Raw genomic sequence first — 27,387 nt, 5'->3', positions numbered from 1 at the left:
AATGGTGCATATAAGTAGACGTTTTAATACTTGTAGACATAAGTTAGCTGTTACTACTTAGTGAAGTCTCGTGGTTTAACACCTTCATTGTTTGGGTTGTCAATGAGGTTTTGTCTTGCTTCTTACAATTGACTACTGAATTTGATTAATGAATACTTATATTATTTGACAGAAAAAACTAAAATCTCGAAAAATAGATAGATATTTTGCCATTACTAAAAAGATAATGGTAATAACCCCGCAATTAATGGAAGGCGGGTTTTTATCTCTAAAGTTTCCAAAACCAAGTTTAAAGTCCTATTATTGACATTTTCTTAGTCAAGTATTAACAGCAGGCCTTTCCTAGAGCCATTATGGTGGTTGAAGGAGGCTATCTGAGTCCAGAATAATTCAAGAGCTTAAAAATTATTTCAAGTCCTCCATAAAATAATTCTTTCTTTGGTAAAACCTCAAAATAAGGTTAATTTAAACTAATTTTGTTTTCGATTTTACCAAAAATTATTATGTTTGAACTCTAAAAAAGTCGCACATATAAGTGAAAAATGACAATGACGCTGTTTTCACGTACTATTTCTCTTGGATAAACTCTAATGGCTATGTGTGAAACTAATTAAAATGTGGGGGGTAATTTTCTAATGTTTGGAGAGTATTATCTCAAAAGTATTCGAGTGAATGTTGCTTTTTTTCCTATTTAATACACTTGTAACGATAGTTTTGGATCTGGCATTCTTGATGAATAACTAATAATTGGTCCTACTTCCAAGAGAACTTTGAGTAATCATGTGCATTTTAGGTCGATGTTCTCTAGCAATGATGCCCCTCATCAAAAAAATTTCTTTTCCATGTTCTCTTTTCTCATTAATATCATATTAGTACAACAATGTGAGTACTCATGGTCACTTTTCTCTCGGGATATATTATATAGTCTTTATAAAAAAAATTGTACCTAACCGTCTCCATCTAATTCTAGTTATTTCCTATTATTAGTACATCAATTCCTATTCTTTATCTCATTGTTCAATCTTAAAATTTCAAAAGTAATTCCAACTTTATTTGCCAAGAGCATTTTATGACCTTAAACAAGCATTTAATCTATATAAAGTGCTATAATTGTCCACATTTTTTTTAACAATTTCTTAATGGATCTATTAACCTAAAAGGGAATTTTTTGAAAAATTCCTCAATTCATCCCATCAAGTCAAATTATTGTTTCATAAAAGCTAACCCTCTCCTTCTAATTATTATATTTCTTTCATTTTTTATTCTTTCTAGTAACACAATTTTTTTTCGTAAGTCAAATAATACTACTCTCGCTATTCCAAAATACTTATCGATAATCACTCTTCAAAAGTGAAACTAGACTTTTGTAAAACGCTATTTTACATAAATTTATACAGTATCCTTTTAGAAAATTTTAAAACACAGTACATGAATATACTTTTCATTAAATCTATCATTTTGGTTGTTCGCCACAAAATTCTAGCAATCCTAAAATTGGCTTTGAAACATAACTTAAATTGGCATTCACTAATTAAATTTCTGGAAAAGAAGCAAGTATTTGTTAATTTTTTTGGTGCAATACTGAGGCAAGAAAGAACAAAAAGATGTTCTTCCAAGTCCCGATTAATATTTGGGTCAAATACATTGAATTAGCTACATCTTATTTCCTTATTTGTTTTGTTTGAATGGGATGTCTCCATCTGAATCGATTAGAGTAAAAGAATCACAAATTAGCTTAAGTTAATCTACAAAGCCGCAAAAACCGGAAATTTTCCACATGACATTAACTATATGGAGTATAAAAGTTTATAATCGTACTTACGGAATAGCATACTTAGGTCACCAACTTATATAAAATAATTGACGAAAACGTAGCCTAGGCTTTTTTTCGTGTTTGGTAAAAACTTTAGGTTTTAAGCCACTTAATTGTTACCCTTTGACAAAATTCGTCTTTGCCGCTATATTCAAATTGTACGGTATCCTTAACTAAGCTGTCCTATTCTCTATAGAGTTATGTTATAGCCTTAGGACTTTAATACACACTATTTATCGGTAACGAAATCTCTACTTCAGCTCATTTAAAGGACATTTATAAGTACTTATTCTTAAAATATGAGATTGATAATTTTAAAATAAGATAGGTTATCTATTACAATAAATAAACGTGATGACCTTACAATGTAAAAAGTCATTACATTAATAATGTATAAGACTAAAACTCTAGTATTATATGGGTCATGGTTAATGATTATCTCCTTTAAATTTTAGTGTTTTAGGTTTACAATATATATTTTATATGTTTAGGGGTAAAAATATAAATATCTAATCGTACGTTTTTTTTTATATGATCCTAGGCACTTCTCATTTTTCATCAAGTAGTTTTTTGGTTGAATTATGTCTAAAGTCTAATGTAGTCATTACATTAATAATGTATGAGACTAAAACTCTAGTATTATATGGGTCATGATTATCTCCTTCTAATCGTACGTTTTTTTTTTTGATCCAAACATTTTATTTTTGTTGAATTATTCACTGTAGTTTATGTGTTATGTATACATATTTATCCAAACATTTTATTTTTTTAAAATTCAGTATCATATTTTAAATTTTTTAAAATTCATCTCATAAATTTCGGGTGAGTGGACAGAATAACATAGTTTCATAATATATTAATGAAAAATCACATTCTTGTGCTAGATACCTGGAACAACTTTTGAACTACTTATTAATTATCTAAGACAGCCTCACCGCACTACCAAAAAACCCTTGAAATGTGCATGGCTTTTTCTACTTTCCCTGGAATATATTCATTCATCACAAAGGAAATTTATAGAAAAAATGATATTTCTTTTCGAGCAATGAATATTCTTCTCCTTTTTCAATTCTATTCTACTACTATAAGGGAAAAAAATCAAAAGAAATGATGTACTAGTAATAAAGAATATTGAAAGCTGCTAAGCTTACTTCATGTTGTATATAATTTATCTTTGAGGAAAAAACCCATGTGAAGGACTGCAGCTTTTGTCTGGTCAACAACTTCCTAACTCCGACCAGAATGTGGGGAAGTTTTTTCATTATACTTGCTTGCCGTATGATACGTACATTTTTCTATTCCTCTTTTTTTATTTAATCATCACAAATATTGTACTAGTAGTATTATATATGATAATATGACATATATATCGTGTGGCTGTCACTTTTATTTTTCAAGCAAATTAATTGTGGTGGGGTTACTTCCTATATTGATACTCCTACCTTGGTTGGCACTGGCCCACAACTAGAGAGCTAAGAGCTAGCCTAGCCCCCCCAAAAAATGGGTCGAAAAGCATATTGTTAAGCCTTTTAAATCTCAAAGTATGATTGCTATGAGTCATTGCAAGTACGGACTTATCGATCTTTTATCTATTGTTTAATCACCTTTCAACTGAGTTTCTGGTATTTCTGTTCTGAAATGTTGCACGAGGGGCATTCTCTTTTTCATTTTTGAAGTAGTACCTAGTTCTAGTAATTGGGCACAAGTACTATATTGTAACTTTTTAATGTAAGAGAACAGGAACAGCACTGCTAAAATATATGTTTAAAGTTGAATTTACGATACATCAGAAGCAGCTTTTAACATTAGGGATCAAAATGAAAGTTCAATTCAGTAAGATTCCTCCTTTTAACAAATGCTAAAGCTATCAGAACGTGTATGTCTTACGTAATTATATTCCTGGATTAACTGTTCACTTGTCGGTAAGGGCTATTTCTTTGGTGGAAGGCGAAAAAAGACATAGACCCATCAATCATAATCGTTTATATCTTTTCCATTAGAGATATTTCAAAGGGAAAAGGGTCAAAAATACCCCTCCCGTCCTTAAAGTTTTTAAATATACCTCTTAAGGAAATTATTCGCTAAAAATAACCCGAAATCATTCTTTAAACGCTCCATCATTTAAAATAACTAAATAATAACCCATAAGATCCCCTTATTCCCCAATACGCAGGTATGAAGCTTGAGAGAATTGGGGGAATAAGGGGATCTTATGAGTTATTATTTGGTTGAGTCGGGTTTAAATGATTGAATGGTTTAAATAATGAATTTGGGTTATTTTGGCGGATAATTTCCGTCAAAAGGCGAAGGGTATATTTGAAAACTTTAAGGACGAGAGAGTATTTTTTGACCCAAAATAAGTTTGGAGGATATTTTTAGCCCTTTTTCTAAAGTAGAGGGGTATTTTTGACCCTTTTCCCTATTTCAAATGAAATGTCATTTCGGATAATAAAGGCGGATTAAGGAGATATTATTTTATGGGTCTAGAATGTTAGTGAATCCACTTACGTATTAATTACTACTCCCTCCGTTTTAATTTATGTGAACTCATTTGACTGGACATACAATTTAAGAAAATAGAGAAGACTTTTAAACTTGTAGCGTTAAATGAGTCACATATATTTTGTGTGGTTATAAATCATTGCATAAAGGTAAATTGTTTCCAAATTTAGAAAGACGTAATTCTTTTTGGTACAGACTAATAAGAAAATGGCTTCACATAAATTGAAATGGAGGGAGTATTTGTGTTGTTGAGTTCAAAAAATTAATTTTGTTGTGTGTTTATTAGATCACTTAATACATATACAGGGGGTGAGCTAAAGTTACTATATTCAATATTGAACCTCTAACTTTAATGATACATCTGCCCAGTACATTAGGATTAAGCAAGTGTTATGTTGCAAATAACAACCCAAATCCCCAATAATAAAGAAGTAGAATGTCCTTTGTCGTAGCAACGGAAATATCTTGTATTTTCATTTACTAGAGCCTTATATACACAGGGCAGAGTTACGCATATATATATATATATATATATATATATATATATATATATATATATATATATATATAAATATAAAGAAGTTCATTTACTAGAGCCTTATATACACAGGGTAGAGTTACGCGCGCGCATATATATATATATATATATAAAGAAGTTCAATTGAACCCTCTTACTATCGAATTGCCTTGATACAAGGGAAGTTTGCAGTATCATGACACATATAGTTAAAAATTCATCTTAGGTAGTTAGGTTGCAGGTTTGAATCTCATATGTGATGCTTTTGCTTTTTTTTTTTTTTTAATTCACTTATTAAAATTTCTGGCTCTATTAATATAGTTGAAGGTATCAGGAATGATACATACTTGGTGAAATGATGCAATGATATTCATTGGTAATCACGAACGGATTAATCTCGTAAAAAAGTTGGACTTAATTAATTACAAGCTGGCAAAGATATCCGTCAAATAGCATCCAATGAATTAAATCCTGCAAAAACCTCTCAATATTGATGTAGATTTGAACCAAAGCACTATCAATCAATTCGGTCCTTGACCTTGAGTGATCAATGCCACCACCAACCACCAAGATAATATGAAATTGCATCACATTGTTTCATGCATGTAAAGATTAAAGAACCAAATCAAAACACGATAATTGAATATTTTCGTTTGATATATATGGACCATCTGGTTAGGTATTTATTTTAAAGAGGAAATATATATATATATATATATATATATATATATATAATGGCCAATGATGAGGTATTATTACTATGATGGTGAACATTGCGCTGAAATTTAATTTTTGTACAGAAAGCTCAGTAGATACGTGCAATAGATGTCTTAGCCATCACAAGTTTAACAAATTAATTACGGGGGAGAAATTTAGCTGTTCCAATAACGAAAGAATGTTTGCACTGGAAAACAACAATTAATATATATGAAAAAGAAAGCTGCTATCACAAGGCTATTGACAACTCTCTAATACATGCTAGCTCGTAACAACATATCTTCAATTCTTCATAGGATAAATATATAATGGTAGCCTAGAAGTGTATATGTTCTTGTGGTTCACATTTCATGACGGACCCTCTTGACTAATTATTAGGCAATCTTAAAAAATGGAATCCTCTCTAGATGTAATAATTCAATTCGTTTAACTGGACGAAAGATCGTGCAATCTCTCATTTTCTAAGCTCATATATCCAATTAGACATTATCCAAAATTTTCGATCCTACAAATTTCCAATTTTCATTGGCAAAAGTAAAAGAATTCTCGATAGTTGGTTCACTACACATCAGAGTCTACCAAAATGACATTGCTTCACTATGGTCAAGTGTCGCTTATATTTTGACGCATGTCTAAACAAACAAAAAATGATAATTTCATTTAATCATTTTCCCCTCAACTTGTGGTTTAACACCACCAAAGAGTTTTATGGTATGGTTCGAATTTTTTTATCGTTAATTAGATTATTTCAAATTTGTATTTGGGAATGAAGAATACCTTAGTAAAGAGTGTTTTACTTCTTTATACAATTTACTCGATGTGAATCCCAACAAATCTAATCAATGAATTTCAAATATCAAATTTATAAAAAAACAAAAAGTAAAGACCCGCGAATATGTGAACCTAAAATGATGAAAATCAATGTATATTGACGAACTAGATTGGGAAATGTCATGTATTTTAGTCGCGATTAGACAAAAAATTACTCTAGCTCTTTGTTTCAATTTATTTGACATACGTAGTTTGATTGGAAACATAATCTTTTAAAAATAAAACCTTTTGAATTTATGCTTAACTATGTCATGATATTTCTATGTGAATATAAAAGTAGTTACTGTATTAAGGATAAAATTGAAAAAATTAAAATTACTTTATTATTAAATATAGCAAATGTCATTTTTTAAAAGTCTTGTGTGACACATCAAATGAAAGGAATTGCATTATAGTATATAATTTTGTGATAGAAAGGGAAAGCACCATGGAGCAGACAAGACATAAGTAATTGCTTAGTCAGAGATGCGTTTGCCATTGTCCACTGCAAAGCATAACTAATATCCATCCCCGTTTGCACACGTTTTATATTTTCACATCTCGAATAGATTTAATTTAGTGCTTCTTACCTTTTTTCTTCGTTTTTCTCCTTCTAAGAATGAATTTTATGTCAAACTATTATGTTAAATCAAGAAGAGAGGTAGAATTAACAAGTTTAGTGATTGGCAATTCATTTGACACAACATGTAGAGATATAATACGAATTTATTTGCAGTACTAAATGGCTTAGATGAGAGTTTTTCAGTTATTACTTGAATAAGTTATCTAATATAATAATGTGTAAATACTTACTTATACTTATTGGGTGTTTACACTGAACCAATAAATATAAAATATTCGCATACATATTTATCTTTTTGTTATGGTTAAGTGATATATATTTTGATTTCTATATGACATATCAAATCGGGTTATTTTGTACTTGATAGTAGTTTAATTTTTAAGTTAGTAAACTGTCATTAACATATTGGTAAGTTGCTTAGTTGCTTTCTGCATTATACCAAAAGCATTGAAAATAAATATACCAGAATATTTGCTTCATTTCAGACATGCGAAAGAGAAAAAGAAAATGTTTCTTCTCTTTATCAGTTTACTCCATTTTTGCACTAGTTTTCTTATTACTATGCCACTTAGAGACAATGAAACTTCTCCAACAAGAGTAAATATATTACTCCAAAAAGATGAAACAAAACTTAGTGTTTAATTGTAAGGAAAAATCAACAAATGATTGGATAATTCTGAACCTAGATTTATCCTCATATTCATACGAAACATAGGTACTCTATAGATTGTTATTTTCATCCTGTTAATTGATGTCGCCTTCAATATAAAACATACACTGCTTTTTTCATAAATCTTGTCCCCAATGAATTGAATCTGCAGTTGTCTCCCATGATCCCATGTTACTCTTTTCACACATTTGAGAAACAAGAAAAGAAAAAGGATATTATTTCTTTAGTTCAAATATGTTTCGGAAAATTGGCAGGATAATTAAAATGCATGCGCTAACCAGAGAATCCACGATGACAAGTACAAGATTCTCATAACATTTTTTTTTAATAATCTTTCGCTTAATTCGTTAGTCGTTGAGTCATTAGGGGCAGGAATAATTACTTGAGGAACGAACACAAGAGATCAATAATACTTTCTTTTATCTTTTGAGTTATTTTACTGGATCGATTGCTCAAGATCTTTAATTTTTATTCGGATCCGATTAATAAATAAAATCACTTTTTAATTAGTACTCGTTGAGAATGATTTGATCTAACTCATAACCTATTAGAAGTGAAAAGTGCTCTTGTTAGATTTTCACAGATAGAAAAAAATTATAATTAATTTGATAATTATGATCGAGTGACATTGCTTGTTCAACTTGAAGGAGGAGAAGATCAGCAATGAGCTGCTCAGTGAATTCGTGGATTAATAAAACATTAGGATGGGACCTTTGACATGCCATTTGAATGATTATACGTTAGGTATGCACATGCTTCCCATATGAAATTAATTGTTTGAAAAAGAAAAGAAAAAATATGTAATCATTTGGGCATCTTTTCGAATGAAGTGCCTATATATGTAATTAAAACAGTAATGATGAGATTATTCCCTTCTTAGCTACCTTAAAATCTGGACAGTCATTGGAATTTTTTTCAATTCATTATGTAGAAGATGTTCACTTATTCATAGACAACTCAAGACATTTGCAAATCCACTCGCCGCTTATATTATGATTTATGAACATGAGCAAGTACATACAGCTTTACAAACGCTTGTTGAACGGGAAAATTTATTCCCATTTAATATCTAGACTAACTCAATAAATATATAATATATGTATCGATGTATGATATTATTTGTTAATCTTAATTAGCTAATTAATATATATTATCTCATTTTTACCACTAAGTATGATGAATTAATGCAGTTTAATCGGTGTAAAACACTGATACTGATTGTGTGTACTTAAAGAAAGTCTCTTATTTGAGTATGCCTTTCGCATTTCGAATATACATAATTCAGTGTATATCAGTTAATTTAAATGGTTAATAATATTATAACCCGTTTGAATCACAATTTCTTTTGGAAGTCTTCCAAAAACGATTTCTAAGAAATAAACTTAGTTATGCTGAAATTAGGTGTTCAAATTGAGAAAACTGAATCAAATCGAAAAAAACCGATTAAAAACCCGATTATATTTAATTTAAACAAAGGCACAAAGTGAATCCTCAACATGATTAAGCAAACTCTCGGGATTTAATGTTTTTATATAAATCCTCAATGAGGAAACAAGTTTGTTACAGTATTATGTATTTCTCCGCCATAACAAAATTAGTTAGATTCTTACAAAGGCACAAATACTCCATTGACAGCTTACCAGATATTAATCCATAGGATCCACATCCTATCCTAGAACCAAGACGTGTTATTCCATAATTAATATGGCAAGATTATTAGAAATCATAAATTGGTAGAATAGTGACACATATCGCATTCACCCATTTAATTCTTGGGATTTTCCACCTACACATCATTTATGTTTTATCTTTCATTTAGGACTTTTGGACCAAAGGATATTCTCCCTTTTTATCCACAGTTAACAAGTGCGATTGACCAACAAGGAATCATCCAACCGCACCACTTTAGACCTCATAGAATTGTGGATGAGTAAAACATGAGGAAAGACCTTCAGTTGTGGGAAGGTGGATTTATAATAGGGAGGGGATGGCAATGAAGAATTCAAAATTTAAACTTTGTGAAGTTTGAACCAACAAAATAAGCCAAATCACATATCAAAATTTTATTTATATATATTTTTTACATATTTATAAAATTCATGGCGCAGTTAGCTTATCGAGGTCATGACTTTAGATAGACAGTTGTGGAGGACACAGATTAGGATAGAAGGTTAGTAAGTAGTAGATCGTTGTCTCGCTTATCCTTCCTTACCAATAGTCATAGTATTTCTCCTGTAGTTTCTTGTCCTTATCTGCGTATATTCTACCCTCTTCAGATTCACTTATAAAATTTACACTGAGTATGATGTTGTATATATAAAATTCGTCTCCGAAACATTAAATTTTGTCGAACTTGAGCTCATAATAGGATGGGCTAGGAGTTGATCGTAACAATGGGCCAAGTGAAGGACAAACGAAATGGGGTTGTTCTCATTTTTCTTCTTCTTTTTTTTTTTTTTTTTTTTTGGGGGTGGGGCGGGGGGCGGGGGGGGGGGTTGGGTTGGCGTGGGAGTGGGTCAATATCGAGGATCCAGGTGATTGAACCATATATCTTAGCTGGGAAGTGAAAGGAAAGCAGTGGTGTGTCATCCACTAAGGAAGGAAAGAAACATTATTATGTTTGCTGCATATTGCATAGGGCTAGTTGTGGGGGCTCCCATGTTTATTGCACCATTATAAGGTGGGCTTCCATCAATCTTCCACCACTCTCTCTTTTCCAACTCCTAAAGCAGTTTTTACTCAAATCTTTTTTGCCTTAGCTACTTATCCTCTCCTATTTCAATTCCATAAATAATGAATGATTGGAGAGTCGTACTTGATAGGTAGAGTATAACAATAGGAATAAGTTATTTGCATTGAAAATGTAAAGAAGTATTCTACTCTCAACTAGTTATAGCAAATTTTTAGTTAATTTTTAGATTTACCACATCAGACTTGATACGAAGAGTGTTTTTTTTTAAAAAAATAAAATAAAAATTGTTTTCTATTACATAAGGGGTAGGAAGGGAAAATGGGGGAGGGGATTACAACGTGGGGATTCGAACCCTCAGTAACAAGGTGAAAGTTCAGGTAGACAACCAACTGAGCTACTAGATCCCTACTGATACGAAGAGTTACATGTTGTTGTAAGTCAATTTACCTGGTGTAAAAAAGCATACAAATATATACCATTAATACATATAACTTAAATTCTAGGACACTTATTGAAATAGATTTTAGAATTTCCATATTTAAGAGCAAACCAGTTGTATAAAATAATAAGTAAAGACAAGGAACAGTAATATTAAATTATATCAAAGGGACAGAAAGCAGACAGAATATGTAAAAGTAATTAAACAAGAAGACGGGATTGAGGGCAATAAACAAGGGCATGGCCGGAGGGAGATCCTCCAAATATTTTATTTTGTTAGTTATAAAAGGCAAGCACTATTGTTCATGCAATAGTCGGCTGGTTGTTTGCTTATGGTAAATTCGAATTTCCCATATATTGCATTTAACACCGGACAGCACCTAAACAAAATACACTGGTTCACTTGTTCCCTTGACTCCCTTTTCTCACCACTTTCCTTTTTTTTTCTATTCCAAGATGGAATCAGGATTTTTAATTTATGGGTTCCGATTCTGAATGGTATTCCCTCTGTTTCAATTTATGTGGCACAGTTCAGATTTTGTGAGTCAAACAGTTTAACTTTGACCGTAAATTCCAACATGAAATTTTTAAGTTTTTGAAATAAAATTTACATATTTAGAAACTGCGTAAAAAGTACAATAAATCACAATAATAGACAATTTAAAATATATATGAAATAGTTACAGTCAACGAAAGACTTGTTTGAATCTCGAAATCCAAAAGGGACCGCATAAATTGAAATGGAGGGAGTAATTATTTTTATTTACTAGATTCTTGATATATTATTTATATAATAAAAAAAGATAACACAAATATAAGACATGAGCTAAAGTTATTGAATTTTACTGAACCTGTAGCTAAAGGGTTGGTTCCGCCCCTGTTCCTTTTATTGCCTTCTACGTGGGGGAAGAATCCAATTCATTGCACCCAAAGCAAATTCTACATTAGTTAAATCCTCACATTATTATTAATCTTCTTTTTATTGGGGGACAAGGACTGAGAGAAGAGTAAGAATCAAACTCATATGTAAATTTTGTGGAAGACTGGAACTGATACTGTTAACTGATGAATGTCCTTATTGGAACACTTACGTATCAAGCTCGTCAGCTCACTTCGATTACAATGACTTTCTTTTTAGGCAATTACTTTTTCCAGGCGAACGCATATTACATTAAAGTGGTGTTGTTCGATACGGCTTTGTGTGAACATTATAATAACTATATACATGTTTATAATATGCAAAAATAAATATTGAAAAATGATACCGCTTATTCTAAAGAGCTCTCTGATTTGGCGGTGAAGCGCCTCATTTTAGTGAGTTTTGTGGTTTTAACCTGGGTAGCTAAAAAAGAGTTGTCAGCAAGGATTGACCCTCCAACCTCCTATAGGGACCATACTAACCAATGGACTCAGAATCCAATTATTGATGCCTGCGGCTTATAAAGTCTTTAATGAAGAAAAAGAGATAGGAAAAGAGTTGCAAGAAAGTCAAAAATAGGCATGATAAAAAGGAACTTGTTAATTCCGATCATCCCAAGCATCCTTTGCAGACCTAGAGCCTAGGAGTCCCAACATAAGGAGTCAGGCCTCTCCCTGTCAGAGAATTGTACGTAATATTAAATGTATTTGATTTGTGTTTTATTAACGTGAGTTGAATTGTATTTCTTTATTATGATGATGTATTCACTCTTTAAGTGTCGACATTAGTTATAAAAGATCATGCATACGCTAGTACTTCCAGTACTACGCGCATCTTAGTAACTTAAATCCAAACAGACTTCGCTCATCTAGTCGAGAGAAGAGACTTAATTAGATCAGTCATAAGAATAAGTATCAATGAGAGTGTCTGCTTCAAACAGTGGCTATTCAAGATTTTCAATTAGGAACCTGTTTGGATGGGCTTAAAAAAAGCAGCTTATAAGCTGCTTTAGATAAGCTAAGCCAAACGGGTCCAATTAATTTTTTAGGCTTATTTTAAACACAAAATGACTTTAAATTTTTAGGTAACAAACACTAAAAAACAGCTTATAGGCAACTTATAAGCCAATCCAAACGGACTCTAGGATCAAAATACAAAGAACTAAACGCACGAAAAAATCAAGAGTTTTTAACATCTTTTTTTTTTTTTAATTGTTTTTATTATATGAGGGAAGGGGATTATAATGTGGGGATTCGAACCCTCACCAACAAGGTGAGAGTTCGAGTGATAACCCAACCAACCGAGCTATTAGATCCCTACAGAGTATTTAACATCTATTACTCCCTTAGGATTAAAAAAAAAAAGAGTCCACTTAACCATTTGCACACCCCTTAAGAAACTACTCACTCCAAGAAAAAAATATATAAATTGACTAAACTACCCCTAATTAAATAGGCATTGGGATTTGATCACATAACACTTAATAGGACCAAATCTGAAAAGATAAGCTAAATTGTTTCTTGATTTAATAAGTGAACACTTTTTTTTATCAAAAAAAAAAAAAAGCTAAGTAAACACTTTTTTTTTATTCGGAGAGAGTATGTACAAAGAAAAAATTACCTTACATATACAATGTACGTAATTATTGGGAGTTCGGATTGCACCTCTCTAGGTTCAACCATAACCCAATAACCGACAAGGAGAAAAGTACTATGGTGATTTACATGCGTTCAATTTGAAATTATGAAACACATACGTGATAACACTAGCTAAAAGAAGAAAAATCCACCTAGGGGGTAGATGGGATTTCTCTTAAAGCGATGAACACCAAAAAGTTAAGTTTTATTAGGTGGATGTCATTGTCTGCTGTGTGCATATTTCGACGAATGTGAAAGAAACCAGCATTGACTGTCTCCACTCGACTAATATGTTACATCTCTTTATTCCTCTTGGCAATTTTCAGCAACCATCAAAACGAGTTGGAGTTAGAAAATGAGATATACTAGAAAAGTTAGCCAAGCAAACATGAGGAGTTTCAAGTGGGCCAAGTCCCGAATGCACGGCCTGCTAATTAATGGACGAAGGCCCAGGCCCACCATTACTTTGTTGGCCCATAAGTGACGTGGGTGGATGCACACCCATTCATGCTTTTTATGGACTCCCGATCGTCAACGCTTAGCTTGATATTCAGGAAATTACACCTCCAACAACAGCAACAACACACGCGATGTAATCCAATAAGTGAGGTCCGGGAGGGTAGAATGTACATGTAACCATACCTTTGTCATTATGGGATAGAGAGGTTGTTTCTGGTAGACCCTCGACTCAAAAGAAAAGAATAATTTGAAGTAGGTTGTAAGAAAATAAGATGGCAAAAAAACAGGATATAAAGCAAATGAAGCAACATATATTAATAAACACTGAAAAATGAAAAAATTACACGATTACTAAATAATACTACTAATAAGAAGTGGAGAGAGAGAGCTATTCCCCTGCCTCTCCCTAGGGGTGCTTATCGGGAGGATAATTATGCTTAACGATTTGGCTTATCAGTTATGGGATTTTAAATGTCCTAATCCGCTAGCCAACCGATAAGATATCGGTTGGTTCGGATTCCAGTTAGCAATTATCAGATGGTTATCGGACAGCTTAACGGTTAATCAACAATATATACCATGCTACTTCTAGCCTAAAATAGAACTTTTAAAACTGTAGTCAAATTATCTCAAAAGATGTTGAGGAATGAGTAAAAGTGCAGCAATCACGTACAATAGGGAGAGTAATCGAAAGTTTAGCAAACGTATGCCGCAGCTTATTTTCCTAACAGTTAGATACTCTTGACCGTAAAATGAAAGCACTAGCAAAGTCGGAACAAGAGTTTATCTTTTTGTTATCCAACTAGGAAGCCCTCAATAACTTAGCTTGTTCCCTCTTAATAGCATATCACGTATAGATAATACTTGGTAGATAATTGGCAAACAAAAGTTGTTGGCTTAGAGCTCAAGCAGCGGTCCAATGGAGGAAACAACTAGTGAGGACCGAAGACCGCTGAGAGAAGGAAAATTAGCAAATTGAGATTTGATAATGCTGCTATAGGGTTTCTAAATCCAAAATATCTTATATACAAAAGATATAAATGTGAATTTAATAATTCTTAACGGGTTAACGGCTAAATCGGTAAAGAAAATGAGTAAACCGTACCCCGAACCATTAAGCCGTTAACTATAAAATTCCAAATCGTTTCCCAACCGTTAATCCGATAATCCAATAACGATAGACCAATAAAGCTATTTTGTAGTTGGATTATCGGTTACAGTTCGATTTTGAACATCCTACCTCTCCGACATGAAGTGTGACAACACTCAGCTGTACCTACTAACCTTTTATCTTAATCCTCGATCTCCATACCTTCCTATCTAGGGTTATGTTCTCAGTAAGCTAAAGATGAGTCATGTCCTGTCTATTCAATCCCTCCCCCCACCCCGAAAACCCCTAGTTCTTCTTCCTCACCTTGAAAATGAGTGATCTTGAACTTTTAATCCCCGCTTGTCCCATGGATAAAACTTCGCGAAACGTCAAAGTGTTGCACGTGCGAAAAAATGTTTTATCCATGAGGTAAACGACGTCAAAAAATAAAGACCACTCATTTTCAAGGCCCATTCGTGTAAATTACCCCCTTGATATCAAAAAATTGCGCGGATTTCCCTTCATATGGATTGGACTTTTAATTTTTATCCTCAAATCGGTGGTCTTTAATTTTTGTCCCTACTTCTCATTTAATGAAAAATTGTGGGCCAAAGTACCCTTATTCGCTGGTTTATGAAACCAGAGATTCAAGTTGGAACTCCAACAGAGGCAAAGAAAAAAAAAAATCACAAGGCAGAATTTCGTAGCAAATTATGCCTATTCGGGCAAAAATTATGCCTTAAGGTCTAACTTCTGTAGAATCCTACAGAACTACGCCGGATAAGGGTAAGGCATAACTTCTATATAGAAACTATGTCTTAAGGCATAGTTCTGTAGGATAACTTAATTTCTATAGAACTATGCTTTAAGGCGTAACTTCTATATAGAAACTATGTCTTAAGGCATAGTTCTGTAGGATAACTTAATTTCTACAGAACTATGCTTTAAGGCATAACTTTACCTCGAATAAGCATCGTTTGCTACGAAACCTTGCCTTACAAATTTTTGTTTACTCTGCTGGGTCTCTCAACTTCTGCCCGAATAGGCATAAGTTGCTACATTCGAACGCAGAATCTCAAGAATATTTTCGGCCGGTCAAAGTGTTGAAGGATAAAAGTTAAAGACTAGCAATTTGAAGGACAAAAATTAAAGACCACCCGAAATAGGATATTTGTGCGAATGACCCCCTTGATATTAGAGTCGCACAGATAGGGCCCATGGGCTAGACTCCTCAGGTCGTAAGGATTAAGGCCCACGGCCCACTTCATTAAGGCCGTTCTGTCTTAACTTTCGTCAATAATTCATACCAACTGAGATTGATAAGAGATGATAAATTTGAAGTTTTAAAAGAGAAGGGATAAGTAGGGTTCTTTCATCGATTACTTTTTATGTGGGTTTGGTTTTAGCAGATAAAAGCTGTAGATATCGAAATCGCAATCAAATAATTAAAACTAAATCATAAGAGATGAGACTCCAGATAATTAACCCCACATAATGATAAGAATATTCTCATATCCATTATTGAGAAGTGATTTTCTTTGGAATAAAAGCCGGTCCTGCTTTTCAATTAAGAGTCTGTATATAATTGAAGGAATTGGATCTCTCATAAATATTTCAGTGACATTTTGGGTGACAAATACTCATCTTACTGTTGAATTAAAATGGGAAATTAACTTCATACTCGTAAACAGTTAATGATCAAAGGAGAAAATGAATTTTACACCATCAAACCAAATCATGCCAGACCTAAACAAACAAACATGAACAATGAAATTTCCAGACTCTCGGTTAATTTGCATTGGTCTCATTTTGGTTTTAGGCAAAAAAAGGGACACAAACCATGCATACACCTATAAATACAGATATCATATTACTGCTTAAACTGCAATTCAGAAAATCTGGAATAGTTTGGGTACAAAGCTTCCTAGAGTATACAAAACTTTTCCTGGTATAATTAAAATGCTATAATATGATTACCTGCTTAGAGTTAGAACTGCTCCTTGATGTTACACAAGATGCGCAATGAGAGTAGTACGAGGTGACTGATAGTATTACACTAGCAGAATAGAAACAGATGTTAAAAAGAACGACCATAGATACTCTGCTTCTTAAAACTGATGCATTTCTCACCAGAAAGGGCTTGCAAGCTGCTAGCAGATCTCAAGGCCAGAGCAAATAGTACTGGCTTTAACTTCTTCAGCAGAACTGAATATATAAGAGCTCATCAGACTACTTGCTCCAGTGGTAGAGAGGCAGGACAAGTGGAGATGGCTAGATAGAAACATCTTGTTGTACATGTCCTATCCAATTTCGCGAGCTCATCTGACGAAAAATGTTTCACATCCTCAATACTCATCATTTTTTAGCGACTTTCCTCTTTTTTGATACGTTGTTATGTTTCTGATCTCTCATCCTCTTCTTTGTTTGTTTTTGGAGGGATTTATTAACCAAAGATGGTTGCTCCCTCAATGCAAAACTTCTTGCAACATGCCCCAAGTGAAGTTTCTTCACCATAAAAATTCCTTTAAGTTCACCACGATGGGCAGTGTATGCACGAACCCATGAGCAAAATGCGTTCTGCGCCATTTTCTTCATCTTTAACTGACAACATCAACGAGTCAATCAATCATTTGAAGAATATGAAAATTTATTCTGTCCTCTTAAGTATTATTTTTGAGGTGTATCCACTTTACCAAAGCAACTTTTAAATACAATCAAGCAATATCAGCTTTCTAAGCATAAAAAAGCATTACAAGTATACATTAGTGGTGGCATGCGGAGCAATCCAAAAGTGCTGCAATCCCATCAGGATATTTGGGAAATTCTTACAAATTAATTTAAGACATGAATCATACTAAAGGAAGATAAATCGAAGCAAATCAAAAATCCACTGGAGCTCTAAGTCTTCAACCAAAGGAAGCCTATTTCAGTATAACCATTTAAAGCAATCAGATCATTTGCACAAAAAACGAAAAAAGAAGCAGACATCCGCATAGGAGAATATATTATACAAGCCTAACCCTCGCTTCACCCTAAAGAGAATAAGTTCAAAGAGATCACTTATGCCAAATAGGCATCTCTAAGTTGTTATTTCAAGTTTTCAATCTTAGATTTCCTTAGGTTATCTTGAAGTAGTAATGTCAACTAGCAATAGAATAGCGTAGACAAAGGAGCAACCAGAAGGATGAAAATAATAGAATATAAGAAGCCTCCTCATTTTTTTTTTTTTTAATCTCATGGAAATTAAGAAGGGAAAAGGGCCTGATTTACCCCTCTACTTTGGGAAATAGTTCATATTTACCCCTCGTTATACTATCAGTCCACTTATACCCCTGTCGTTAGAATAGTTGCAATATTTACCCCTATATTTAACCCTTGTCCACTGTGGCCAATATCGTGGGCCAGGCCTGTCCACTGTGTCCCATTACATTGCCACGTAAGAGGCCATGTCAGCAATCCCAATTAAATGAGTCTTAAAATTAAGAGACCAAATGATGCCCTCTTCTTCACCATTAAAGTGCTGTCTTCCACATGTTCAAGAATTGATTATTAGCCCAGAATATAATCATCATAGCCCTTTTTTATTCACGTCATTTAGGTTCCCAACTCTTAAAGATGGGTCATTGGCACAAATGTCCCTATTTAGGATTGCTCTTTAATTTTTGACCCTCAAATTCTGCAAAAACTTCCTTAAAAAGTGGGTATTTGCGAAAACAGCTCTAGTAGTAGCAGCAGAAGCAAAAATATACTTGCAATCTATGGCCAAACGCATATATGGTTTCCTGCAGAAACATAGAAGCAAATTTTGGGTTAAAAATGAGGTAATCGGAGAAAAAAGTTTTTTTTTTTTTTTTGTTTTTGGTTGAAGTTCATTAGCAATTTTTAGCTAAAAGTTGAGGTAATTGGAGGAAAAAAGGGATTTTTAAGTTTTTGTTGAAGCACTTAGGCTCAAATATGAGTTAATAGGAGAAAAAAGGGAATTTTTTTTTTTTTTTTTTTTTTTTTTAGTTTTTGTTGAAGTTCTTTGTCAATTTTTAGCTCAGAAATGAGGTAATCGGAGAAAAAAGGGATTTTTGCAGTTTTTGTTGATAGATTTTAGCTTAAAAAAGAGGTATTTGGAGAAAAAAAGAGGATTTTGCAGTCTTTGTTCAAGTTCTTTATCAAATTCTAGCTTAAAAATGAGGAAAAAGTGTTTTATTGATCTTGATTGATCTGAAAAATGGGCTGTGATGATGATTTGCTTTTATCCGGTGCTATAATCTGCTGCACTGCTTGAAGAAATTGCACGAATTGTCCTTCAAATGCCTGGTCTTTAATTTTTGCTCTTCATTTTTTTTTTTTTTTTGCGGATTGCCCTTCATTTTTTTGTGCGGATTGCCCTTCAAATGCATTGGTCTTTAAATTTTTTGAAGAAACGCATATATGTTTCTGCAGGAATCAAGCAGGCATTTTAATGGCATTTTAATAAGCAGAAGGCATTTTAATGGTGAAGAAGAGGGCATCATTTGGTCTCTTAATTTTAAGACTCATTTAATTGGGATAGCTGACATGGCCTCTTACGTGGCAATGTAATGGGACACAGTGGACAGGCCTGGCCCACGATATTGGCCACAGTGGATAAGGGTTAAATATAGGGGTAAATATTGCAACTATTCTAACGGCAGGGGTATAAGTGGACTGATAGTATAACGAGGGGTAAATATGAACTATTTCCCAAAGTAGAGGGGCAAATCAGGCCCTTTTCCCAATTAAGAAACTTGGCTTCCAACTGCAGATAGGTACATCAAAATGAAACGACTTCCAACTGCTGATGAAATTTAAACAATGCATGAAGAAGGAAACCCAGCACTTTAACATTAATAAGACCAGTTCTCATACCTCTGATGAAGTAAAGGATTCCAAAGCTTTCTGCAGAGAAACCACCCAGGGATGCGTGTCTACTGAAACAAAATTCTTCGGGTGGTACCTGGTACCAAACAACGGAAAGCTATCCAAAAGTTTCTGAAGGGGATACTCTGTTAGCGTCACCCCATGTTTCTCCAAGCCAGGCAAGTAATCGGTTTCAACAGGCTGTAGGAACAATAACGAATCTCCCTTTTCACCTATGCGGGCGGTTCTTCCCACCCTGCATTAGGATGTAACTCACATCAATCCATGATTCCAGGGCAAGCATACTACTCAAATTCGGAAAACAAATTATTGAGGTGTTGATTTGTGTTCGAGACTTAGACTAGCTTATGGCTTAAGGAAATTTGATCTCCTTGATAGAACTTGGAAACTTAGGGTCCCTGGGGAAGAGGGTAGAAGAACTTCGTGCAACCACAAAAGACGTACAACATAAAGGCTACCGACTGTCACCATATAAGTTTAAAATAAAAGTGAAGAAATTCAGGACCGAACGTGAATTACTGACCAATGTTTTTAAATCGAAGGTTTAAATAGGAAGGGGGGGGAGAGAGATTACCGATGCACATATTCAGTTGCCTCTCCTGGAGGATCATACTGTATAATACACCTAACTTTTGGAAAGTCCAAGCCCCTAGCAGCAACATCAGTGGATAGCAGAAGTGCTGACTTTTCTGTTTTAAAAGCATTGAATGTAGCTCTTCGGTCCTCATGATTCATATTCCCATGTAACCGAAGCGTGTTGCATTTCAGAAACAGTTGTTTGACTTCTGTATCTGATTGCAGATGAGAGTGCCACTGAAATCCACTCACCAATGAATGATGAAAATCTACAGCATCACATGTTGAGAAAAACACCACAACCTGTACCACGCACAAATGTATATTGGTAATCTGCTCAACTTCTGATAGTAAAACATGTGCAAGATGGATGCCAGTGAACGATGAGTCTACTATTTTTACAAGTCAAAATTGCTTGTTTGGCAATAAGGAATTGCCTTACCTTCTGGGAAGGTTCCTTCTCAAACAGATCTTTTAGAATTGCAAGAAGCACTACAAGCCGAGAACCACAGGGGACTGCAAATAGAACACCATATGAATATTATGATCATACAGCAGGTGATCAGGGTAATATGCAAATATAAACTTTTTTAATAAGTCCTGAATATATAATTCCTAATCATACCTTTTATATATCTCTGAAGTAACTGAGCCGGAAGCTTATATTCCTCAGTTGAGGAATTCAGTGGGTTGCCCTCTTTTCCTAATATATCATTTCCATTAAATTCCATTGGTTCCACGTCTTGATGAGTCAACTGTAGCTCTATTTTCTTGTCAAGCCCAACCATCACTGGGTTTTCTAAACTAATTTTCGCAAGGTGATTCACTTTCTCATTTAATGTAGCTGATAACAGCAAATTTTGCCTCTGAACCTCACAAATCTGTGAAGTTGTGTTACCCTTGCCAACAGTTTTTTGTTGTTTTGAACCCAGAACATTAAGTATGTCTTCAATCTCTTTACCATATCCAAGCTCCAGAATTCTATAAAGCACATATGCAAAATTGAGGGATTAAAGATATGAATTTAGTCAAAGAGCATGTCCATTGAGAGCAAAAACATAAATATACCTGTCAGCTTCATCAAAAATTATCCAGCGCAGGTTTGTGTACAAGAATGATGATGTGTTTTTTAGGTGATCCAAAAGACGTCCAGGAGTTGCAACAAGAATAGATATACCTAGAAATGAGCACTATGATGAGGCTTTTAAAATGCTTCCAAGCCAAGAAGAGAAAAACTCTCCAGGATGATTACTACAGACAACTCTGATTTATAGCATACACCATACAGTAAGCCCCAAAAGGCACAGAACAGAGAAGTTCAAGTGACTTGCATGAGAAAGGAGATGAAAGAGACTGTTCAACATGCGAAAGCTAAAGAAAGTAGCATAGGCTGTATGGATATGAAGTAAAAGAACTAGGATAGAGAAAATACTTCTATATATGAGGGTCAGAAAATAAAAACCATCAGTTCACAAAAAGAAATGCTAGAGATACATAATGCCCAAAATACCTTGTATAATTGTTTTCAAATGGATTTATAATGCACCCAAAGGTGTGGCCTAGTGGTCAATGAAGTGGGTTGAGCACCATGAGGTCTCGGGTTCAATTTCCAGAGACAAAAACACTAGGTGATTTCTTCTCATTTGTTCTAGCCTTGGCGGACAGAGTTACCTGGTACCTGTTGGTTGTTGCTGGTGGGAGGTGGCAAATTTCCCGTGGAATTAATCAAGGTGCGCGCAAGCTGGCCCGGACACCACGGTTATCAAAAAATCAATTTATAATGGACTTGGACTATTCCACTTGTTTCCAAATTAGCCTGGAGACAATATACAGGATACAATCCCTAGTGTAGCTTCTGAGTGTAGTAGCACGGGAATTTCTGGAATGAGAGACAGCTTTGTGGGGGTGCTAATAATGACTAGTCATCCACCACTCCCATTCTTTTCGTTAACGATGGGGTAAGGAAATAAAGTATATGTTTCTTCACCACATCTTTGATCTTCATGTCGTATTAAAGTCATAGCCTACACCAGAAAATTCCATCTCCCCTGTGGTTTAATGGCTAACAAACTCTCTGAGTGGCATCAACAGTTACATTCATCACAATCACTTGTGCTTCCAAAATACCAGTTTTAGAGTGAAATACACGCAATTTGTTCTGAACAAGAACGGTTTCAAAAGAACAAAGAAAACCACCATAAAACCATAATAGCAAGGAAGACGGGACACCATCGTAAGGAGAGAAGAGAACCGGTGGGTGTTTCTGAATGTTCAATCCAAAACTGAATGCCACGCTTGGAATAGTCCAGAACCATTATAAACCAACTTCAAAGTTCCTATACAATTGTAAAACATTGCATATCACTAACATCCGGGAGCGTCCTTACGTGCAACCTAATCTACGGTTTACAAGTGAGCCGAAATGTTTTCTATTTCACGGTCCTATCTTTTGTATATTCAATTAGTTTTTTAGGAGCCTAAAGCAACAAACAAACTGAAATGTGAGGTGGAGCAAAAATACTTCCTTGACGGGCTAAGTATTGGGCGTAGAGAGCATAGAGTAGAAAGAGCAGTTATTATCTGGCTCGGAGCGGAGAAAGTAACTCATAGGATGAAGAGAGGCCCTAGAGCCAAGAGAGTGTCACACTAGACTTACAAGTTATAAAATAGACTTGTAAAATTTGGCAACTACCATATGAATGAAAACATCCAACCTATATCTTAAAAACGATTACTAAAGCAGTTTAGGGCCATTGTAAATCCATCTGAAACCCTTATGCAATTGATATGCAAAATTGGATACCTTTAAAAAGAATAAAAGGTGTGCAATCTGGCGCTGGTCAAAAAGGAAATCCTAGCAACCACTATGGAACTGTAAACTTCTCCTCGTCAGCACCAATTTCAGCATTACTTAAGAAAATGGCTAGAATATACGCAACATAAAAATCTTCCTACAATAAGAAGCAACCTGACTTTGAGTTATAAAAGTAACACCGATGAACCAAACCAACCAGCATTTAGCATCTCAAGAGCAGAGGTAACAATGCAATGTACTTCCAACGTTATACAAAGCACTGGAAATGTGGAGAAAGCCCTCCGTAACTATAGCTAACATATGTGAGCAATATAGAATCTAATTTGGACAAAGTAACCGACTTTATTTATGAGTTGTATGATTAGTGGCTTAGTTGTTAGCTGCCTAAAAGCTATAGTAAATAAAATTCCTTTTGAAAATACACCACTAATCCATCTTAGGAACTCTTTCAAGTCCCTGTAATGAGAAGTTTTTTGTCTAAAAACGCGACCTACTTTCATTTACAAGGGCAAGAAATAAAAGGGACCAAAATGCACCTACCTTTTCGCAATCTTGCTTTCTCTTTGGACCTGCTTTCCCCTCCCATAATATATCCAGGAACAATCCAGTGAAAACGGTGCAACAACTTTTGCAAGATCTCATATACCTGCATGCATAATTCATGCGTTGGCACAAGAACCAACGCTATCCCAAATAAATCAGTTACATCGAATTAAATTACCAAAGTTTACAAGAGAAATAAAACGTAGGTAGCTGATTGTCTTATACCTATTATAAAGAAAAAGACTTGCTTTAACCTAAATACCACTCAAAACTATTCTAATAATGAGAATCACATTTTTGTTTTAAGATTCAATAAAGAACTAGCTTTTCTTTGTCTTTTTAACCTCAAAATTGGAAGCATATCTCTGGTGACTTGTTGGGAACACTTTTAGGGTGTGTTGGGTATGGAGGAAAATGTTTTCCAAATTTCTCATGTTCGGTTGGTCAAAAATTTTGGAAAACATTTTCTCTAGAAAAAACAAGTTCCTTAAGAATGAGGAAAATGACTTCCCTAATAGAAGTAGGGAAAACAAGTTCCACAAGTGATATTCCACATTGATTGTGTCCTCCCCACCTCATCTTCATCCCCACCCTTGTAGCCCCCATCCCACCACCCCAAACCCCTAGCCCACCTCCACCGCCCGTAGTATTTATCTAGATTATATACAAATGCTTTTAGCATAATATATTTTACTTACATACTGAACACAGGAAAATAAGTAAGAAACCCAATTATTTTCCTAGAAAATACTTTCTAAGCAAACATTTTCCTTCATACCGAACACACTGTTAGTTATAGAAAAACACCACAAGATCATTTTTACTACAGGTAACTGCAGATTCTCATAAAAGATAACCATGGATAGTACATTATTAGATAGACGATAACCACAGATAGTACATTATTAGATAGACGCCTTTCCAGCTTTCCTCAACACGGATTCTGAATCTAAGCAAAAAGATATCATGTGGAACCAACACAATTAAAATGACACGTACCAAAAGTACCATCAGACCGCTGAATCCTGGGATCACTCTTCTGCAGCTCATGAATAACTGGAGCCAAATAAGCCACAGTTTTCCCCGTTCCAGTAGCCGCATTCACTAGTCTGTCACCATTCATTAACAATAAACCAAAAATCAATTCTGAACATTAACAACGCAAAACTATAAATCCAAATACCAACACATCCATAATACAAAAATTGAATAAAAATCATAAAAGGGTAGAGAAATTACACATGTCGACCGGAGAGAATAACAGGAATTGCTTGAGCCTGAACAAGAGTCGGACCCTCGAATCCAAGCCTCTCTGTTATCAAATACACATTAAAATAAATCCTAGACTACACAAGCTTCTTTCTTCCCGAACTTAACATGAAGAAGATGCAAATTTTAAGGGAAATTATCAAAAACATACAGCTTTTGAAAATTATTACGCCACGTAGCCCAATATACAATATTATACAACATTATACCTGGGGGCAAAAGCAATATACATAATGTATCAACCTTGTATAAAGTGTATAATAATGTATAAAAGGTTTTTATACACAAATATGAGCTAAATCGGGTAACAAACTCAAAGTACGAGCTACGTGGCGTAAATATTTTCAAAAATAAATATAGACGTAATTTTCCCATTTTTTAATAATTCCAGCTACAATATACTCTCTGTGTCCCAATTTATGATTTCCAGGGCCAAAATAAGAAAATCTTTTACCGCGATTCATTCGTATGCCCTTTAAATATTTTAAATTGTTAATTATTGTGACTTATACTGCAGTACTTTTTACTATGTAGTTTCTAAATATGTAAACTTTTTAAAAAAAAAAAAAAAAAAAAAAAAACTTAAAGATTGCATGTCCGATTTCACGAAATTCGAACTATATCACATAAACTGGGACAGCTAGAGTATATAAATAGAAGAGATTGTATAAGAGAAAAACCTTTGAGGTGGTCGCATAAGGTAGGGTGAAGACCAAGACTTGCAAAAGAGCAAGAAGCGAAAACCTCAGAGTTACTCTTTGTTTGTTTGTTGTTGGCGGTGGTATTATCAGTCTTTTGTTTTTTTCTCTTGTTAAGGTTTAGCTCCATTGTTTCTTTCACTTCAAAAGTTGAGAAGTAGGGTTTTAGTATTCAATTGAAGATGGCCAAGTGCCTAGGTATTCCCTCGAACATAGAATGAACTGTCAAACACAGAGAAAATGACAAAAATGGTCCCTCATGTTTGAGTGTAGATTTGAAACAGTCCTTTTAAGTATACTAAACAGTTTTTGGTCTTTTAAATTTTGCCAAAAGGTAGCGTTTCTAGTCTTCATTAAATATTTACCTAACTTTGTCCGCTAGAATTGACCGGGATTATGAAAAGCAGGAACGAGCACTTAGAGGTACATCTTTTGTAGTTTCTGCTATTTTTGATTTATTTCAAAAATTTGGTGCAATTTTTAAGGTGTAATTTTTGTAATATTTTATATTGTCTTTGTTTATGTGAACCTATTTTTTTATTAGTCAGTGTCAATAAGAATTACCCCTTTCTATATTAAAAACAAATTTACTTTTATGCAATGATTTATAGTCAAACAAAATATATGTGACTCATCTGACACCCCAAGTTTAAAAAGTCTTTTGTTCTTTCTTAATCTCCGCGTCTTGTCAAATAGGTTCACACAAATTAACAATGGAGGAAGTATCTTTTTAGTGGGTAGTGCAGTTTTTTGTGTTGCATATTTTAGAATTTGATAGGACTTTCTTGATATCTATGGTTAAAACTTTTCTTTCATTATTCCTGTTAAATCTAACTCGGTAAGCATTTGACGGAGACTAAAAGTGTTAACTTTTGACAAACTTAAAGGACCAAAACTATTCGGTGCATACTTAAGAAACTATTTTGAACCTATACTCAAACCCAAAGAACCATTTTTATCATCTTCTCATCAAATAGACAACTCAATTTTCTTATTCATCTTCCAGACACCTCAGCTTAACGAATGTGTATTCCCCTAAAGACCGAGTCTAGAAGCTTGTGAAATTGCAAATAAAATTAAAGAAAAAACATAAAAATAGCATGACAAATTGACCCAAAAATGTTTCAAAATTAGAGATCAAATACTTTTTAAAAACAGCAAACTTAAATTATTTTCAAAAAATAGTGATATCCAAGTGGATGGGTCCTTGTAATGTTACACTTGTCACTCCATACCGAAGAATTAAAATTGAGCAAATTAATGGAGGAGGCAAGTTTAAGGTAAACGGTCACATACTAAAATTATATTTCGGGGGACATTTGAGAAACAACCATCAGTGACTCTGATGTTGGCACAGTGTCTTCTGCACTATTAATTATGTGTCGTGGAATTACGGCATGTTTGACGTATTTTGCATGAGTTTTTATTTTTCTTTAAGCATATTTTATGTTGTTTCTTATGTTATTTGTTATGATGTACGAATTTCGGGACTAAATGACAAAAACAAGGAAAAATGCACAAAATGCCAAGATTTTGTTGATATACTGACCGTACAACTGACATGCGGGACATACGTGAAATAAAAGTGGAAGCTGAGTTGAAGACACCTGAAGGCTGACATACGGACGCCACATGCGGACTGTAGATCTCACATGTGAACCGCATGTCCGGCGTACGGTGAAGGTTTTAAGAAGTCCAAAGACTCAACACTTTGGAGTTTGACATGTGGAGTTGAGATGCGGATCACAG

General features: G+C 34.0%; 1 protein-coding gene across 4 annotated transcripts; it reads right to left on the bottom strand.

Annotated features, from left to right (window-relative positions):
- Positions 1-16,692: 16,692 nt before the first annotated feature.
- LOC132037225 (DEAD-box ATP-dependent RNA helicase 17) lies at positions 16,693-25,911 on the bottom strand. Of its 4 annotated transcripts, none has more exons than XM_059427713.1 (10): positions 25,621-25,911; positions 24,911-24,983; positions 24,671-24,780; positions 23,669-23,812; positions 21,382-21,490; positions 20,939-21,294; positions 20,756-20,829; positions 20,312-20,616; positions 19,726-19,972; positions 16,693-17,448 (listed from the first exon to the last, which is right to left on the bottom strand). In XM_059427713.1, the coding sequence occupies exons 1-10, from the start codon at positions 25,766-25,768 to the stop codon at positions 17,203-17,205; spliced, it is 1,812 nt and encodes a 603-aa protein (XP_059283696.1). In that variant the 5' UTR covers positions 25,769-25,911; the 3' UTR covers positions 16,693-17,202. The 4 variants fall into 4 exon arrangements, with proteins under 4 accessions (XP_059283696.1, XP_059283698.1, XP_059283697.1 ...); XM_059427715.1 differs by having other exon boundaries at positions 23,669-23,774; positions 25,621-25,688; XM_059427714.1 differs by lacking the exon at positions 24,911-24,983 and having other exon boundaries at positions 25,621-25,794.
- Positions 25,912-27,387: the final 1,476 nt, after the last annotated feature.

Source organism: Lycium ferocissimum, chromosome 11, assembly GCF_029784015.1.
Source record: "Lycium ferocissimum isolate CSIRO_LF1 chromosome 11, AGI_CSIRO_Lferr_CH_V1, whole genome shotgun sequence".
NCBI lineage: Eukaryota > Viridiplantae > Streptophyta > Magnoliopsida > Solanales > Solanaceae > Lycium > Lycium ferocissimum.
This window is presented reverse-complemented; position numbering and strand designations above follow the sequence as displayed.

What these genes read in the sequence shown, in the direction of transcription:
- LOC132037225 (XM_059427713.1), bottom strand. Translation starts at nt 25,768, where the DNA reads ATGGAGCTAAACCTTAACAAGAGAAAAAAACAAAAGACTGATAATACC. An exon ending in ATTCTCTCCGGTCGACATGT is followed by an intron (nt 24,781 to 24,910) that starts GTAATTTCTCTA and finishes GAATGGTGACAG; the next exon opens with ACTAGTGAATGCGGCTACTG. An exon ending in GCGGTCTGATGGTACTTTTG is followed by an intron (nt 23,813 to 24,670) that starts GTACGTGTCATT and finishes TATTTGGGATAG; the next exon opens with CGTTGGTTCTTGTGCCAACG.